Source organism: Saccopteryx leptura, chromosome 3, assembly GCF_036850995.1.
Source record: "Saccopteryx leptura isolate mSacLep1 chromosome 3, mSacLep1_pri_phased_curated, whole genome shotgun sequence".
Taxonomy (NCBI): Eukaryota; Metazoa; Chordata; class Mammalia; order Chiroptera; family Emballonuridae; genus Saccopteryx; species Saccopteryx leptura.
This window is the reverse complement of record NC_089505.1, coordinates 242,986,710-243,006,612: the sequence shown is the minus strand read 5'-3', so window position 1 is coordinate 243,006,612 and position 19,903 is coordinate 242,986,710. Positions and strand designations below refer to the sequence as shown.

The following is a 19,903-nucleotide window of genomic DNA, read 5'->3' as shown; positions in this document are numbered from 1 at the left end:
CTAGCATAGTTTGCAAAGACCTGGCATAGACAACTCTTTGTAGAAGTTTGTATAGGAAGCAGAAAAATGAGGAAGTAATTGAAGGGGGACAATGTGATAATGTGGTGTGTATTTTAAGATGGTAGATTCTAGAGCTTTTTTTTTTTTTTTTTGCTGATGGAAAGTATCCTCTGGAGAAGGAAAGGCTGCTGTTAAAGAAAAGAGTGCATTTAACTGTAGTAATAAACTCCTAAATAGGCAGGAAGTACTAGGATCAAGAGTACACAGATTCTTAAGAAATTGATATTTTTCTGTGACTTTGGTGTTACTTTGAGGGACATGAGTATTACTGTTAACAGTGAGACTGATATGAGGGGAGTTTGTCCCCGTATGTGGTTCCCCTTATAGGACCACTTAATATGATGAACTAGGCCTGGAGGAGAGTTGAATAAGAGAGAGGTGGGATGTAGCAGTTCCTTTACTTAATTTGTTAGATTTGGGGTTTAATTTGGAATTTTGTTGGATTGTCTTGACCTGGATCAATAAATATAGCTACTTTATTTTTCTTGCAGATATCTTTAGGATCCTTATTCTGATTCTTGAACCAACAAGCCCTAAGAATAGGGGAAAGGTTCTAACTCAGTATTCTCATTCTGTTTTTCTACTGCACTTTACTTGGTTTATTTCTGTCAGTAATTATGGCTCACTTTGGCAGTTATTACAACTGAAGAGGGTGGAGGGCAGGGATCAGCGTCGCCACTCCTCTGCCTCCCACTACTGAGAGTCATTGTTCAGACCTTTTGTGGACCCTTTAATTCCAGAGTTTAAAAGGCGTATTTGTTCTTTTCCCTGGAGCAGTTCAGGCATCTGAATGATCTCAAGCACATTCCCCTCTCCCCCCTCAGAGGTTTTCCCTGCTGCAGGAATGCTTTGCCTTTTGCAGACCCCTGTATAGAAGAAGGATCTTCAGCATGTTAAAGCAGTACATATTTTCATGATGAGCACAGGCAATAATCCAGGCAGGGGATTCTTTCACAGCTTTTTATGGTCATTGACTAGGCTACATAGAAGGAAGGGAGTTACAGAGGACTGAAGCAATTCCTGTCTGCTCTGTGAGCCTACAAAAACAAACCCACTTTCTGTAAATGGTTTGTCACCTGTACTGAAAACAGTTACATCTGGGACTGAAACTTATAGACTGAAGAGATCTTCATCTGTGATTATGCTCACTTTGCTGATTAATTTTTTAAGATTGGAAGAAATGAAACAATAATATATCCATGTTAAACAATTTCTGTTTGACTTTTTGAATTAGTTATTTTTATACATATTAATATTTCTTCATGATTAAAACTATTTTAATTTTTTAATTGGTTGATTGATTTTGAGAAAGAAGCACTGATTTGTTGTTCTACATATTTATGCATTCATTGGTTGATTCTTATATGTGCACTGACCAGGAATCGAACCCTCAACCTTGGTGTATCAGGACGACACTGTAAACAACTGAGCTACCCACCAGGTCCTAAAACATTTTTATTTTTCAAAACATACAACAAGGGAAATATGAAAGTGAAAAGTCTCATCTACCAGAGGTGTCCACTGTTAGGTTTCTTGTGTATTAGAAAATGTTTATGCCTGTTTAAACACATGGGCTCATATGATTATCATTTTTTCTTAAAGCATGAATGAAATCATACAATATATTTTGTTCTACAACTTACTTTCTTAACATCTTATCGACCTTTCCATATCAGGACACACTGATTTAGCTCATGCTGCCTCGGGGCTATTTTTTCTGCCTGGAACAATCTTATCCTAGATCTCTTCATGGGTCACTCTCTTGCCATTCTTGTTGTTTCTAGAAGTGGAATTGTGAGTTTAAAGGACATATATATTTTAAATTTTTAATAGTTGTCTCCCACCCCTCCCTTCCTTAAGAAAAAATATTATCAAGTTATAGAACTGCAAACAATATATAAGGACACTCATTTCCCTACATCCTTATCTACCCTGGTTATAATCAACCTTTAAGCTTTTGCCAGTCTGATAGATGAAAATGATCTCATCTGAATTTCAATTTCTTTCATGGTAAGTAAAATTGAATATTGTTTTATATACTTCTTCACCTTTTATATTTACTTTTCTCCTTGTCTCTTTTTTCCCTTTTGTTCTATTAAGTGGTTTTGCTTGTGTTTTTGCCAGCGCATCTTTCTTATTTTGGTACATATCCTCTCTCCAGGCTGCAACCAGATCTAACCCCTGAGAACAGCTATTCTGTGCCTGGAACATCGCTAGCCCTGTTGTTAACATCTTCGTCTTTTCTTCTTGCTCACATTAATTTATTTTTTAGTAAAAACAATCATATAAGCACATTGATGTTAGCTATATGTTAGACACTATATTCAGCACTTTATTTTTTATCTCTTTAGGCATCACAACAACCCTATCAGGTGATACTATTTTGTCTGCATTTATATCTGGGAACTGAAGGATGGTGAGATTAAGTAATTTACCAGAGGTAAATGGTCAAGCCGGGATTTGAGTCTAGGCAAGGTGGCCCCAGAGCCCGTCCTTCTAACCTCCTTGCTCCTTTTTTCCAGTATGGAAAGGGTTATATGGCTTAGTAGTCTCTACTTTGAAGAAACCCCTCTGCCCATATGTCCCCATTCAGAAAATGGATAACAGCTGAAACAAGGAAAAGGTATTCATGTATAGATCTGAAAGTTTTATCCTTACTTATAAACTAGATTCTATTCATCAGATATTTATAGAGTGCCTCTTTATACAAGGCACCGTATTGGCTTTAGAGCAGGGGTCCCCAAACTACGGCCCGCGGGCCGCATGCGGCCCCCTGAGGCCATTTATCTGGCCCCCACCGTACTTCTGGAAGGGGCACCTCTTTCATTGGTGGTCAGTGAGAGGAGCATAGTTCCCATTGAAATACTGGTCAGTTTGTTGATTTAAATTTACTTGTTCTTTATTTTAAATATTGTATTTGTTCCTGTTTTGTTTTTTTACTTTAAAATAAGATATGTGCAGTGTGCATAGGGATTTGTTCATAGTTTTTTTTATAGTCCCACCCTCCAACGGTCTGAGGGACAGTGAACTGGCCCCCTGTGTAAAAAGTTTGGGGACCCCTGCTTTAGAGGAACATACAAAGAAGCATGAAAGAAATCACTGGCCTCAGGGACTTTAGAGTCTCTTGCTTCAGGTTGAGAGCATAAGCAAATATAAAGTGAGGCATTTAAAGGCCCTGACCGGTTGGCTCAGTGGTAGAGCATCAACCTGGTGTGTGGATGTCCTGGGTTTGATTCCTGGTTAGGGCACACAGGAGAAGCATCCATTTGCTTCTCCACTCCTCCCCTTCTCACTTCTTTCTCTCTCCTCTCTCCAAAATGAATAAATAAAAAAAATTTTTTAATTTACTTAAAAAAGATAAATAAAGTGAGGCATTTGTATGACATGGTATTTTCTTGGCTGGTTCAGGCTTCAATACAAAGCACATTCAGCCTGCTGAAGGTGGTGAGCATGAACCTTGGTCATTAGGGCAAAAGTGAGAGAGTTACCGAATTGTAAGCCTCTTGAACACAAGAACTGTGTCTTATTTATCTTAATATCCTCTTAAGACTTCATGATTGGACAAACAAACCTGTACTTGTTTTAGACTTCAAGGAAACTATTTTATATATTTTTCATGAACCCAAAGGGAAGATTTTTAGAATCATTTTGACTTTAGAATTTATCCCACCCTGAAGAGTCTTGGATTGAAAGATTTTCACATGCCAAATATAGAACAGAAGGAGGAAGACTGTCTATAGAAGGTTTGTTTTGACGGAGGGTATCTTCTTGTCCCCTTACTGAGGCTTCTGCCTCTGTTTTTCTCCTGACCATGGGCAGAAAATAGAAAAGACTCAGTTAATCCCAACTATAGCAAAGTATTTTAGGGCTGTGAGCAAGCTACCCTTAATTTATTTGTTTTGGGTCTTGGCTTATGTTTATTACAGCTTAGTTCTGTTAAAAGATCCCTTTGTTCAGGACTCCTCCTAATAGTTGTGGGCATTATTCCAGGAGCCAGGTAAGGGCAGTGTGATATAGTGGTTAAAAGAGTAGATTGTAGAGTGGCTTTGAAATTCTGAATTCACCACTTTGGGCTCTGACATGATACTGGACCTCCACCTTTCTCACTGGCCCCAAGTAGACATCCTAAATATTAGAGGTCTATAAACTGAGTCCCTTTATTTTTGCCACTGAGTGTTACAGCCAAGGACAAGAACAGAAAGAGAAAATCTAGCACTTATGTTTCTCTACACACTTTTCATCAGAGATCATAATGCATGTTATACATATAACGTGAACATATGAGACACACATGTACTATCTAAGCTTCTCAGTGCTTATTATGATGCAAGGAGTATTCTTTGAAGGAACATGAATCCCAAAGGGAAAAAGCCAAAGTTAAAGGTCACACAGGGCTAGAAGTAGAAGTAGAACATGAGTTTTCTTTTGACTTCCTGGCCTTGGCTGCCAAACTGTTCTCTGAAGAATTATTTGTGACAGAGACCCTTTCCTTTGGAAGCCTGTCACTGACACAACAAGAAAAGAATGTCTTTAAAGGGAGGTATATTTTGGGGTACAGGATAAGTGGTTTTTGTTTCTGTTTTCATATTTTTTGTTGTATGAGTCTGGTACTTGCTGCTGCAGGCCTGATTTGGAAGAAGAGAGAAACACTCTATTGTTCTTTACAGGGCAAGGTGGGTGGGGGAGAATATGTCCTGTCTGCGTGTGCCTGTTACCCCTCCTGCAATTCTGGAACCCTGTCATATGGTGGTTCAGGCTAAGGGAGTTGTATTGCTTCAGAGTCTTTTGGACATGTGGACATTTTCTTTGTATCATTACTCTGATCTGTTTCCTTAGGCTTTTTATTGAGAAACTTCCCAAACATCGAGATTACAAATCAGCTGTCATTCCTGAAAAGAAAGACACAGTGAAGGTGAGTCTTCACTTTCATTGTTGCTCATCTACCAGCAGCACACTAACTTGAAGGGAAGAGCAGTAGTGTCAGTCTCTGAGCATTAAACCCTGCACTAGGAGGAAAGGCCATTCCACCAGATGAGTGTGAAGTAGCAGGTATGGGACAGTACGGGTATTCAAAGTTGATTTTGGAAACATTGTTGCCATTGCCAATTTGACATCGATTTAATTAGCCAAGAACTATTCTAATTCTCAGCATTTTTTGTGTGTGTATATCTCAGAAATTAAAGGAGATTGCATTTCCCAAAGCAGAAGAGCTGAAGGCAGAGCTGTTAAAACGATATACCAAGGAATATAATGAATATAATGAAGAAAAAGTGAGTATATAACAATAATAAAAAAGGAAATTAATTTATTTTCTTAGGCTGTGCCCTGGGATTATAATATTTCAGCAATCCTGTGTTTTTGATGTGGTACTTCACTTTTTTTAGCAAAGGTCAGAACACAAAAATATAGAATGCAAGTGCTTAGGCTGAGTGTTTTATCACAGATTGATCCTGCATGTCTAAGAGAGACAGAAAATCTATTGCCTATCTGCTATATCTAGAATGAGAACCTAAAAACAATGAAAATTCTCACTAAAACATAGGTTTTTAGACCAGAGAATATGGCAAATTTGATTCACATTTTGTTATACCTGAAGCAGGCTATACCTGTTTGAAATAATCAATTTCTTTTTCAAGCCATTTTCAAATAATTCTCGATAGGAACAGTCCGTGCGAGCACGTGGAAAAACTCTCAGGGCACCATCAGAGGTCTGTGTCAGATGTCAGTGCACACTGCAGGCACGTCCACATTATTTTGCGGTGCTTTGCTGAGCTCTGTTCTGGACTCTTGGCTAAAATCAGCAGAGAGGTGAACAGCTATGAGGCTGTATGTTTCTAAGGCACTGAGTGAGTGAAAACCTTAATGAGAGAGATTATACTTAATATTTCTTGTTCATTAAAAATGTCACTCTGATTGAACTGAGGACCAGAAAATTTCAGAGACTTCATTTTGGGTTAAAAATTCAATAGAGCCTGACCAGGCAATGGCGCAATGGATAGAGCATCAAACTGGGATGCAGAGGACCCCGGTTTGAAGCCCCGAGGTCACCAGCTTGAGCATGGGCTCATCCTGCTTGAGCACAGGGTCGCTGGTTTGAGTGTGGGATCATAGACATGACCCCATGGTCGCTGGCTTGAGCCCAGAGGTCGCTGACTTGAAGCCCAAGGTCGCTGGCTTGAGCAAGGGGTCACTTGCTCTGCTGTAAGCACCCCCCCCCCCAGTCAAAGCACATATGAGAAAGCAATCAATGAACAACTAAAGAGCCTCAACGAAGAATTGATGCTTCACATCTCTCTCCCTTCCTGTCTGTCCCTCTCTCTCTGTCACACACAAAAACAACAAAGAAAAGAATTCAATAGAGAACCCTAACATAGCAGGGTTTGGTTCTATTTTATAGCCTTACCTGTGATATGGTATGAATACATGTAACAGAGAATAAAGCTGTATATAATACCAATGAGTTGCATCGAGATTTTGATAAAAAATAAAATATACCAGTTAGAGTCAATGGGAAGGGTACTGAGAGGACTGGGGCTTTAACTGTCCTTGAAGAATAGGTATGTGGTGGCTAGACAGACAGGAGTGATGAACCTTCCATGTGTGCAGAGGTACCAAGGGAAGCATAAATCCTGTGTTGGGAAGTCAGGCCAGAGCAGAAGGACATTTTGGGAAATCCCCCTGCTGACTAGCCTTGTTCTCCTAAAGTGTGAAGTCCCTGAGTATAGTGTTAGCCTGACTCCTAGTCTTTCTTTGTAGAAGAAGGAAGCAGAAGAATTTGCCCGGAATGTGGCCATCCAGCAGGAGATGGAAAAGGAAAGACAGAGGATAGCACAACAGAAGCAGCAGCAGTTGGAGCAGGAACAGTTCCATGCCTTTGAGGAGATGATCCGGAACCAGGAGCTAGAAAAAGAGCGGCTGAAAATTGTACAGGAGTTTGGGAAGGTGGACCCTGGCCTAGGTGGCCCACTACTCCCTGACTTGGAGAAGCCATCCCTAGACGTGTCCCCCACGGCACCCATTGCATCCACACAGCCTTCAGACTGTAATACAACTGTAAGGCCTGCCAAGCCACCTGTGGTAGACAGGTCCTTGAAACCTGGAGCATTGAACAACTCAGAGAGCAGTGAGTTCTTTTGCTTATGTTTCTTTCTGCTTAGCTACACCCAAACAGTTTGTCATTCTGGAAGATTCAGCCTATGGTTACCTCCAGGACTCCACCCATTAGGCTGTGGACACAGATACCCATTTGATCAGTATTGCCATATTGCATCCTGTCAGACTGGCTGTATTATGAACATGGCCTTTGTATAAGCCATATAATTTATGTGAGCCCAGATCAATTTTCTGAAGAACTAATAATGTTCTGGAAAGTCCCACCCTCAGCTTTTAGAGGGTTATACAGAGATTTGAAATGTTCAGTAGAGACCACTACTGGCATTTTGTAAAGGACACTTGAAATTTATTGTAATGTAAATTAATGTAAATTACAATAAATTACAATAAAAACTGTTGATTGGGGGGGGGGGTATCATTACTGAATTGTGCTTGCCCTGAGAACGTTCCTAATCCTTAAGGAGCTTAGTTATGGTAAATATTGTATATAGTCAATGATATTCAGTCCATCCATATCAACTATTGCCAGTCTTTCCTCCTCTCGTCCGGGATTGACTATCTGAGAAAGTAACAATAGCTGTGAAATGATGAGTATACCTTAATTATTAGATTAGATCGTTTTAGGTAGGAATATGCTTTCAAGTAGTTGTTTAAGGACATCTGCTTTGCCAAAGATCCACTTAAAAGGACAATGTAAGAATGGGGAAGGGGTGCTAGACTCTGAAGCTTGGCCTTTAGGGTTTTTCCCACATACTTGGCAACTTGCCTCTCACTACTATTCTTTCATACATAGTCTATACTTTGGTCAAATTGGACTCTCACATTGCCAGCATAGTCCCTGGACTATCTTATCCAAAGAGGTTTGTTAACATTTGCCTGGATTTTAAAATCTTCTTTATCTCTGACTTCCCTAATTTTCTTAAAGTTTTTCTAGCTCTCCTTCCCTTCAGTCAGATTGAATCCATTCTTCAAACTCCCAGAGCTCTTATTATCTGTAATGCAGCTGAGATCACTACCTGATCGTATAGTCATTTGTTCATAACTGGATTTTAACTTCTTGTAGAGTTAGAGCTTGAGTGTTAATGCTTTTTGTCTTCCCTGTGGGCTGAGCAGTGTCTACTTGGTAGGTGATTATTGAATTGTACGGAAACTTTAATTCAGAATCCTTGGATACTGTCAGCAGACTGCCCTGTGACTACTTGGCTCCCAGTCTGACATTGTTACCGCTCCAGTAGTTCAGATCTTGCTGTCAAATGTGGAGAAGCAGAACATCCTTTTTCACTTTTTTTTTTTTTAATGAAAATGTGACTGAAAGATACAAAGAGGTAGTAAGAAATACCTACTGCTATACTTGGTAGGAAGATCCAGTTGTTTCCTATATATCATTTTTTTAGCACCTGATTTCAGTTTGCTGGCTCTCTCACAGGTTTCTGTCCATTCTTGGCATTCTGAACCAGGCTTATAAACTGCTTTGTTTGTGCATGCCTTTTTTGAGGACAGAATGTTTTTTGTTTTGTTCTATCATTCTAGCTTTCTTCTAAATTAATAAATTCAGAACTAAGTAGTTATCAAAATTACTTTCTGTTATTTCTAAAATATATCTTGGTTTATTTCTTTGAAAGGCATACTCTTTGATATTCTTAGGTAAAGAAAGATTTAAAATAAAAATTTAATTGAATGAGGAGGTTACTTTTTTTAATCCTTTATATTAGGTGGTGACAGAGAATTCCTGAATAGCTCAGAAACTTCTTTTAAGTAGTAGTTTGCCCTTGTCTCAACTTGAATGATTGAAGCCTCTTTTCTTTTCTTGAAATAATGTACTTCCAACAGCTGTGGCCAGAGGTTGGGGAAGAGACTTTGCAACCTTCTTTCTTCTGTCATTTAGGATGAGATTCCCCTCATTGCCTGAAGTTGAAGGTCATGGCAGTGATTTGGCGTTGCTCTCCTGGGCTTCCAACTCTGCATCCAATTGGGGAGGCCCTGCCCACAGTCTCAGACTTTTCCGCTTTCTCCATTACAGTGCCTACAATCGATGGACTGCGTCACGTGGTGGTGCCTGGGAGGCTCTGCCCACAGTTTCTCCAACTAGCCAGTGCCAACACTGCACGGGGAGTAGAGACATGTGGAATTCTCTGTGGAAAACTGGTAAAAACAAATGCTTTCCTGGGCTGAAGCTGTTTCTTTCCCTTGGCCTCCTGTGACTCTCAGAGAAGATGAATAGGGTCAGTTATTCTTTGCACCAGTCCCTCTGCAGAAAGGACCAGGGACAGCATAATGCATTGTAATTTTGAAGTTGGTGACTCTGTATTTGATTGATTTTCACAGTCCTTTGAATTGAACTGATTTTTTTTTAAATTTTATTTATTCATTTTAGAGAGGAGAGAGAAAGGGAGAGAGAGAGACAGAGAGGGAAAGAGAGAGGAGAGAGAGACAGAGAGAGAAGGTGGGGAGGAGCTGGAAGCATCAACTCCCATATGTGCCTTGACCAGGCAAGCCCAGGGTTTAGAACTGGCGACCTCAGCATTTCCAGGTCGACGCTTTATCCACTGCGCCACCACAGGTCAGGCTGAACTGAAAATTTTAATGCCAATAGTAAGAAATATTTCTACTTCTACACTTGGTAGGAAGATTTAGTCATCACCTATGTATTATTTTTCAAGTACCTGCTTTATGGTAGGATCTGGAGATCTGAAATATATAAGGCACAAAGTATGTATCCACAGAAGGTACCCAAGAACTTTGGAAAGGTGGAAGATACATGCCAAAAAATAAATAGCTTGCTGAATAGGAGTACAGTATGAGCACAGAGGACTTTAAGAAGGAAAAGATCACTGAATGGAGGCACTTAACTAACTGCTGAATGACTAAATGAATGAAGTGGAATAGGCTTAGACTGAACCTTAAAGGATGAGAAGGACTAGGGAAACAGTGAAAGGGAACTACTTTGGACATAGAAAAAGAAAGAGAAACAGTACTGTGTGTGGAGCTTCTCTAGAACCATGAATAGACCAGTTTCCGTGCAATAGAAATTCCCACGGGGCTGAGTACATCTGTGACTTTGCAGAGTGCCTCCAGGGGAATGCACATGAGCAGCCAAGGTTAGGAACCATAAGGTAAGGGACTTAGAGAGCAAGATGTAGACTAGGAGGGGTAGGCCTTCACGTACATAAATGTATAAGTTTCTACTGCTGTGACAGAGGGGGTTGCATAGGTGCCAGGGAATTGTGATGAACTGTTTTCTCCTTTGATAGATGAGGAATGAATTTACCATCACCCACGTTCTCATCCCTAAGCAAAGTGCTGGGTCTGATTATTGCAACACAGAGAATGAAGAAGAGCTTTTCCTCATGCAGGATCAGCAGGGCCTCATCACACTGGGCTGGATTCATGTAAGCAATTCCGAGTCCTCTGAGGGCCAGCCTCTTCTCTCATGATGTTTAAACACACTGCTAGTGTTTTTCTTTCTGCAAAGGGAACAGTATTCAGATTAGATTGTGTTTCCCTTCCTTGGCTGCAGACTTGGCTTCCCTAGCATACTTGACTGCTTGTACTCCATACTGATTTTTGGGAAATACTTAGGACTTTAAATTTTTTTTATTAAAAAAAAAAATTTTTTTTAAATAAAAGTGAACTTGTTTTTCTATAGTATCAGTTTCCTTGTGAAGGTGAATGGTGATGGGATGCTGGTCTTGAATAGGGGTGGCATGGACTATGCCTCATTCATACAAGTATATATGTTCCTAAAAGTATATAAATCAAAGTATTTTAAATGAGCCCAAGAACTTAATTCAGATGTTTGCATTTGGTTTTTCTTAAAGCAGCATATATCTTTATGTAAACCAGGAGCACCATCAACATAGGTGATTGCCAAGTGTCTGCATAGCTTATGTAGTCTTTTGGTAATATTCAGTTAAAATATAACTCTATCCCTTAAAGATTATTTTCTGGTATTTCTTTCTATTCCTTCTCAAACCCTCACTGTCACAGGCCAAGCTTCTTTTCATGTGTGCCAGGATTACAGACAAACAAGTCAGCTCTTTTCTGGGTTTGGGATGATTACTCACATTTATATATTAGAATTTGGAAAATACTGACCTGTGCAGTGGACCCATGTGCCTCTGTCCTTTATTTGGTTTAAATACATGAATATTGGCCTTCCATTGTGTATCCCCATTGGGTAGAAAACTTGCCCCTTATCTGCCAGAGTATACAGATTTGAGTAAGACAAATCTAGTTTTAGTTTCATGAAGAAGGTTAGACACACTGAGAAGTTATAACTCTTCACATGAAGCAGAATGTGCTAAGTGCCTCAAGAGGAGCACAGAGAGCCCTGTGGAATCCAGAGGAGGGAAGGGTCACACTTGGCGTGATTTACTAGAATGTTGACAGGGTGGGCCCAGGGAGAGTTCCCTATGGAGGGAAAGCATAGAGCAGGCAGACTGTGTTCCTGGAGCATTGCATGTCCAGTTTGCTGGAGTTTGTGGTTCACATCAGAAAATGGTAGCAGGTAAGCTTTAATGTGATATATTGGGTAGACAGGCAGAATAGCGCTCCTTTTTTAGTAAGTGGAGAACTCAAAGTTTTTTGTTTTTCTGTATTTGTGATGATTTCTTTTTTTATTAGCACAGTTGATGTGCAATATTATATATATTAGTTTCATGTGTAAAATATAATGATTTGACATTTTGAGTTGAACAATGACATGATCAAAGCCATAGTTCAGAAAAAAAGTAAAAGCAGTTTTAAGATAAGTGACGCAGGGAGATAGATCATTTAAGGGATTAGTGTGGTGATAAAACCCAATAATGACAGCCCGGATGATGGCATTGTGTTTGGGTAGGAGGAGGTGAAGGGAGGATTTCAGAGGATGTGGGGGATGAGTAGGAGGATGATGAGTAAAAGTCAATGATGACTTAAGAGATTTGGGGCCTGACTCCTGGGAGTGGCAGTGATCATCTTATAAGCAGAAACGGGCTCCAGGAGGAGATCTTACTTTAGAAGTGGGATAAATGGTGTTCAGTTCTGAACATGTTGAGCTGAAGGTGCTGGTGATACATTAAATGGGTGGAATTGGTTATCAGGCAGGAGGAAGTGTGGTTGGAACTTAGGAGCAAGGCCAAGGCACAAAAGAGATCTGGGAAGCTCTGCATGGAGCTGGCCTTGGGAGACTTGGAACTGGAGGAGAGGAGAGCAAGAAGTGATTCACTGGCAGCCTTGGAGCAGGCTGCCTGGCAGGATGTAGGAAGTAGGCAGTAATGAAGCAAAGATGTCAGAGAAAGGTCAGGGTAGTGTCAAGGCACAGACCTAAAGGAGAAGGAAAGTTTTAAGAAGAAACTTCGGGATGTTAACAATGTTGCATGCTGCAGAGAGCTCCAAAATGATGAGGACCTCATCATTATAAGGGTTTAAGAAGTAATTAAGATTGAGGTTGTGGTGATAGTGATATTCACACTAATTTTTTTGAAGAGCTCAGTTCTAGAGGAAAGGGAAGCTATGGGATGGTGGGCTTAAGTAGCATCCAGGTTGAGAGAAGATTTGCTTGATTTATGGTTTATTATGAAAGGTTCAGCATGTGTTTTGTTTTGATTTTATTTTTTTTAAACTTTATATTTGAAATATACATAAGGAAGTACATAAACTAAATTATGAATCATTTAACAAACATTTTGTACACAAACTACAAGAACTAGAACATTGTTCAAGAACTAGAACATTGCCAGAAGTATGCTCCCTCCCCCATTCTCCTGCCTGGTCATACTTCCTCCCTCTCCTGACTTTTCTGGAAATTCTTTGCTTGCTTTATAGTACCACCTAAACGTGTATTCCTAAATGTGATGTTTTGTTTTGCCCGGTTTTGAACTTTATATAAATAGAATTATGTAGCATGTATTCTTTTGTGTCTGGCTTCTTTTGCTCAACATTCTTTTTTTTTAATTGAGACAGACAGACAAGTTAAGACAGACAGGGAGGGAGGGAAATGAGAAGCACTAATTCTTCATTGTGGCACCTTAGTTGTTCATTGATTGCTTTCTCATATATGCCTTGACCGGGGGGCTACAGCTGGGCCAGTGACCTTTGGGCTCAAGCCAGCGACAATGGGATCATATCTATGATCCCATGTGCAAGCCTGATGACTTTGTGCTCAAGCTGGTGACCTTGGAGTTTTGAACCTGGGTCCTCAGCATCCCAGTCTGACGCTTTGTCCACTGCTACACTACCTGGTCAGGCTGCTCACCATTTTTTTTTTTTAGATGAGCTCAAGAGGACTCTTTTTTTTTTTTTTTTTTTTTAATTTCTGAAGCTGGAAACGGGGAGAGACAGTCAGACAGACTCCCGCATGCGCCCGACCGGGATCCACCCGGCACGCCCACCAGGGGCAACGCTCTGCCCACCAGGGGGCGACGCTCTGCCCCTCCGGGGCGTCACCCCGCCGCGACCAGAGCCACTCCAGCACCTGGGGCAGAGGCCAAGGAGCCATCCCCAGCGCCCGGGCCATCCCCGCTCCAACGGAGTCCCGGCTGCGGGAGGGGAAGAGAGAGACAGAGAGGAAGGAGGGGGTGGGAGGTGGAGAAGCAAATGGGCGCCTCTCCTATGCGCCCTGGCCAGGAATCAAACCCGGGTCCCCCACACGCCAGGCCGACGCTCCACCGCCGAGCCAACCGGCCAGGGCCTGCTCACCATTTTTAAGATTTATTTATTTATTTATATTTTTCTGAAGTGAGAAACGGGGAGGTAGAGAGACAGACTCCCACATGTACCCAACCGGGATCCACACAGCAAGCCCACTAGGGTGCGATGCTCTGCCCATCTGGAGTGTTGCTTGGTTATAACCAGAGCCATTCTAGCACCTGAGGCCGAGGCCATGGAGCCATCCTCAGCGCCCAGGCCAACTTTGCTCCTATGGAGCCTTGGCTGCAGGAGGGGAAGAGAGAGATAGAGAGGAAAGGGGCATGGATGGAGAAGCAGATGGGCATGTCTCCTGTGTGCCCTTGTTGGGAATGGAACCCAGGACTTCCACACATGGAACCGACACTCTATCACTGAGCCAATTGGCCAGGGCTCTCCATTCTTGTGCATAGTTGTCTGAATGTGTTTTTAACACCATTGAGCCAGTGGAGGAGATTTTAGAGGGCAGGAGAGACAGGTGATGTGGAGATAGGAAAGTATAAAATTAAAAATAATGATAGGAGGCCCTGGCTGGTTGGCTCAGTGGTAGAGCGTCGGCCTGGCGTGCAGAAGTCCCAGGTTCGATTCCCGGCCAGGGCACATAGGAGAAGCGCCCATTTGCTTCTCCACCCCCCCTCCTTCCTCTCTGTCTCTCTCTTCCCCTCCTGCAGCCAAGGCTCCATTGGAGCAAAGATTGCCCGGGCGCTGGGGATGGCTCTGTGGCCTCTGCCTCAGGCTCTAGAGTGGCTCTGGTCGCAACATAGCGACCCCCCCCATGGGCAAAGCATCGCCCCCTGGTGGGCAGAGCGTCGCCCCCTGGTGGGCGTGCCGGGTGGATCCCGGTTGGGCGCATGCGGGAGTCTGTCTGTCTCTCCCCGTTTCCAGCTTCAGAAAAATACAAAAAAAAAAAAAATTATGATAGGATATATATCTTCATATTGGAGAGAAAGCACTCATTCCTCTGAAGCAGAATTGAAGGCAGAGAGGAAGATACAGAGATATTTTTGAGGTTCTGTTGGAGGGGTTGAGGGACTCACTGTAGGTGGTCTTGATTTCAACAAGGTTGGAGTCTAGACCCACTGCCCAGTGGGAGGGAGATGAGGCTTAGGAACTGGAGGAGATGGGGGAGAGTTGGGAATAATTACTGTTTAGATTTCAAAAAGAACCACAAATGAATAAAAGGGTTTCTAATATCAGTGAGGGCCCAGGTAAGAACAAAGTTAGAGCCTAAATTGATAGCATTTCATCTTTTTACCCCATGATATTTCTGTTCCATTCTTTCTTAACTTGGGATTAAAAATAAACAAAGCCAGACCGTAGGTGTGCCTAGCTCTTACAGTGAGTGGCAAGAGGAAAATGCAAAAGATCGGTTCCTCCCTCTGCACCTTGCCAGCTTCAAAGCCGCTTCTCCAGTCAGATGCTTTGTATGGTCACGTATTGATCATGAACTATTATATAGTCCCCAACCCAGTATCTGAGGCACTCCTTCACCTGGGCTAAGCCTGACTTCTCTGGCGGTGCTCTACAGGCTTCCCTCAGCATTCACTCCCCTTGCTCATTTCTGCTCCTTTGGTGTAGTTTTCTCTCCATAAAAATGCCTTCCTCTGTCTCCAGCATGGTGGACACAGTGGACATAACTATTTTTTCAGGAAACTCAATTGTGAAGAGGAGGAAAAAGAGAAGGCATAGTAGTTAGAGTGATGTAGAAGCTCAAGGCCGTTTTTTATTTAGTTTTAACAATTATTTATGGAGTCCCTGCTATATGTCTCTATACTGTCTTTCTAGCTAACCCAGCTTTAGCTCACAGGCCTGGATCGGCTTGTGTAGGCCTCATTTGTTCCAGTTAGAATTCCTGGCTCTAACCGTAGGATAAAATGTGTTGGTACACAGGTTATTTGTCCTTAGAAGTCTATAGGATGATGGTACTATCAAGTAGAAACTGTCTTTCCCTTGTGGTCACCAGAATTCTTACCTCCCCTATGAGGACCTGTGTTTGACTTTCCTGTCAGCATTCAGCTTACACGCTCCCGTCCTGCAGACCTCTTCCACAGTCATCGCTCACAGGCTTCTGTGCAGTGGTGCATCGCTGATGAGGCAACTTAAGAAGCTTTTAATGAGCTTTTTGGAAAAAGAAAAATTCTCTGTCAGGATGGGTATTTCCAGAGGTGGAGCAGGAGCCTGTGCTTTTTTTGACAAGCTCTCAGGATCCTCATTTTATTACGTGGGAGGTTTGGAAACTGGTCAGATGTACTCGGCTATTCTCTGTGCTTTTCTGTCAGTGAAGGCTGGTGGTCTTTTTGAGTCATACCGGGTTTTCCATTCTTGTTATCTAAAATCACACCCCCTCTAAGATGAACATACATCATTATATAGTTGTTCATTTGTATACAAAGAATGTGCTTAATAAAACATTAAGTAATTAAAAACAAATTAGATAAACTGAATGCATATTTAGATGGTACTTTAACTCATTACCCTTAAATTTCAATATCTTGGTCCTTTTCCCAAACAAGACTGGGTCCTTTGTGTTGTTTAGCTACCCGTTGAAATCCCAGTCGCGCCTGCCTCTTGTCTCCTTGGATAGTATGCTTTAACCACAGGACAGCTTTTTTGCCACTTTTGCCTTTAGAGCCCCAGACCTTTTAATACCTCTGTCAGGAAGAAAAACCATTCACCTAACTAGTTTGTTAAGTCCTTGACTTCTACATGTTGAAGTATTTTGGGGTAGCTGTACCATCTATTCCAGAAAGGTTGGCTTTTGTTGTGCAGAGAGAACTTGTGAGGAGTTAATTAAGTCCCGATGGTCAGTTAGAAATTATGAGTCTCTTCACACACACTCATGTTAAACAACACTCATTTACACTGCTGGAAAGGAAGTTCATTACTTATTACAAACTTCAGGCATACCCCTTATGGCTGCAAAATGGCTTTGTACTTGAGAAGGAGATTGTGGGCAGTCTCCTGTTGAGAACTGTCTGACCTTCCTGCATGGGCCAGGGTTAGCTGTGTGTTCTCACTGAGGGGTCTCTGACTTCCTTTTCTCTTCTCAGACTCATCCCACACAGACCGCCTTCCTCTCCAGCGTCGACCTACACACTCACTGCTCCTATCAGATGATGCTGCCAGAGTCGATAGCCATTGTTTGCTCCCCTAAGTTCCAGGAGTAAGTGCAGGACTTGGTTTGGGGGCATTACTAGAACACAGTGGGGAAGAGCTTCAGAAGAAAGTCTGTATTCTTAAGACCTTGTTCTCTATAAAGTATATAGATCATGGTATTAATTGGTTGTTCTAAAAGGCTTCCTTTTCAGCCCTGTATCCTGATAAACCTGTTATGCTTGCTTGAAAAGAAATCCAAGTAACAATTTAGGTGCTTTTCTAAGAAAAGAACACAAGAAATTTGAAATGTTTAACTTGAAGCAGTAGGAATTATTAAGAGATTGATATCAGATTAGAGATGTTAACTTCTTTAATTTTAAATCCTGCTATTTACTGTGAATTCTCCCAATAAAACTAGTGTAGTGACTGTGATGCGTCATTCTCTAACTCTGATTCATTCACCAGAGAAGTAACCTATGAGCCAGCATACTTTCAAAGCTGTCTCAAAATGAACTCTACCCTGATGTGTGTGTGTGTGTGGGGGGGGGTGCACGTGTGCACACGCTTCAGGGACTGGGGGCCACCTTTGCTTGATTCCAGGCCTGCTCTTTCTTTTTTCAGAACCGGATTCTTTAAACTAACTGACCATGGACTAGAGGAGATTTCTTCCTGTCGCCAGAAAGGATTTCACCCACACAGCAAGGATCCACCACTTTTCTGTGTATGTATCTGTGTAGAAGAAATCAGGGCTGTGCCTCAAGCAGGAGGACAGTCAGAACTGATGAGGTGCATTGTATTTTCTGACCCACGTAGAAGATTAGCCTTATATCCTATCTTTCCGAATCTTCCTAGTAAGGATGTACATGGGAAGTACATGTAGTGTGGCATAGGAACAGATTGGAACCTTAGCTCTGCCACTTAAGGACCATGTGTCTTTGATCAGGCTACTTAGTCTTCTGGGCCTCAGTTTTCTCACTTGTAAATTGGGATGGTGATAATAGTAAACCTACTTTATAGGATTAACGAGAGGATTACATGAAATAATAATATACAGAAAGTACCGCCTGCAGTAAGCTGGCTTTATTAACTGTTAGTTTTTTTTCTTCATCAGTATCAGTTTATAAGCCTGCCCTTCAGTACGAGATTTGAAACCCAAGGAAAACAGCCACTTACAATAAGTAAAATATATCTGATTATGGAATTTTAATTAGATAATAGGGATTTTTATGATATTCTTAGGAAGTTTTCTGCCTAAGTTGTATTCTGTCTATAAAAAGTTTCAGTTGCTGAGAAGATCAGTGTGTTTCAGTATGCCCCTCAAATCAATGTGATAGTGTTGCTTCACTCCATGCTGGCCACAGAGTAGTATTTCTTTTGGATTCACTGAAAAGTGACCAGTGTGGGAAATTCAGAACCTTGTCACGTAAAAGGAACTGGGGGTATTTAGAAGAGAAAACCCAGGGAGAATCCGAGAATTGACTTTAATGTTGGAAGAGCTGTTGTATAAAATGACAGTGGGTTTATTTCTTACAACTCCCAGAACTACAGCTAAGATCTCATGAAATGATAGTTTTCAGCTGAGAGTGAGAAACAACTTTCTGACAGATCTGTTCAAAAATAGGTTAGTCTGCCTTGGGAAATACAAATGTCTAGGTGCCAGGATGTTGAAACAGAGGCCACATAATCCCCCCCCACATGCCCAGGTTTTCGGTTATGAAGACTCCTTTTGTGTGCCGAGAGGGAGCATTCCCCACGTGCTAGCAGGTGTGCTCTGTCATCGGGTTGACATAGTGACCCAGAAAACTGCAGTGAATTCAGCAATTCTTTTAGATAAATGTATACCTTTTGAATGATTCTAGAATATAGATACATTTGAAAAATAATTGAGGTTATACAGGCCCACATTGGCTCAGGGTTCAGGTAGGGATTGGTGAAAGTAATGATGCCCAGACGCCTGACTATAACTGCCGTTAAGTAGCAGTCTGGCTTCCAGACTGGGAACTACTAGCCAAAATGAGCACTTTAAGTAAGGAGTTTTAAAAAGTGGCTTCAGAGTTTTCCAGGACTTCTTCCTTTCTTTTTCCCTAATACAGATCTGCAGCCACGTGACTGTTGTGGACAGACCAGTGACCATCACAGACCTTCGATGAGAGTTTGACTCACACCTGTCAAGAACTATAAAACCACATCAGTGTACTGTAGCTACTTAATTTAAACTTCCCAGAAAGCTCTGGAATCTTTTTTAGGCAGAATAGAAAGTGAGTATCACCTGGGGGAAAACTGATTTTCTATTTCTGGCTTAAGAACAAAGAATTGAATATATTTTTTAGGCAAGTCTGGAAAATAGCATTGTCATGCTAACACAACTATTTGGTCTGCCTGTAACTGAAAAGTTAACATGAAAGAATGGTATAATGAGGCCCTGGCTGGGTGAATCAGTGGATGGAGGGTCGATCCAGTGTGCCAAGGACACAGGTTTGATCCCATCAGGGCACATACGAGAAGCAACCAATAAGTGCACAACTAAATAGAACAACTAAGTGGAGCAACGACTTGATACTTCTTTCTTGCTTCCTTCCCCCCCCCCCCTTCCCCTCTCTCAAGTCAATGGAAAAAGAAAGAATGATATAATAAACACTCGTGTACTCTTTGTTCTAGAGTCACCAATTGTTAATATTTATTTTTTCTTTCAGCTCTCCTAATTTCTCTGCCAACTTGTTTATTGTTTACCTTTGGCCTAATAAAGGGCATCTATGCAGAAATTTCTAAGCCATTCAGAAAATCTCTGGGTTTTCCTGTGGTTTATGGCAATATTAATGAAGTTTATTATGAAGGCCAGGGACAGATTACTATGTCTGATCAATGGTGAGGCCTGAAAACCCTGAAGAATGATTTTGTCAGAAATTACTGTTAGTTAACAAATATTTCAGGATATTTTTTCCTTTATAATAAAATAAGAGTTAACTTC

The 19,903-nt window shown here is 41.5% G+C and overlaps 1 protein-coding gene across 4 annotated transcripts in view; it reads left to right on the top strand.

Moving 5' to 3' along the window:
• STAMBP (STAM binding protein) overlaps nt 1-19,903 on the top strand; it is a 27,939-nt gene extending 8,036 nt beyond the window's left edge. For all 4 annotated transcript variants that reach the window (XM_066377967.1, XM_066377970.1, XM_066377969.1 and 1 more), the window contains 8 exons: nt 4,897-4,972; nt 5,235-5,330; nt 6,817-7,183; nt 9,194-9,318; nt 10,425-10,562; nt 16,890-17,002; nt 17,557-17,656; nt 19,029-19,903. In XM_066377967.1, the coding sequence (XP_066234064.1) occupies nt 4,897-4,972; nt 5,235-5,330; nt 6,817-7,183; nt 9,194-9,318; nt 10,425-10,562; nt 16,890-17,002; nt 17,557-17,656; nt 19,029-19,085 (1,072 nt within the window). In that variant the 3' untranslated portion in view covers nt 19,086-19,903. The remainder of the gene's footprint in view (nt 1-4,896; nt 4,973-5,234; nt 5,331-6,816; nt 7,184-9,193; nt 9,319-10,424; nt 10,563-16,889; nt 17,003-17,556; nt 17,657-19,028) is intronic.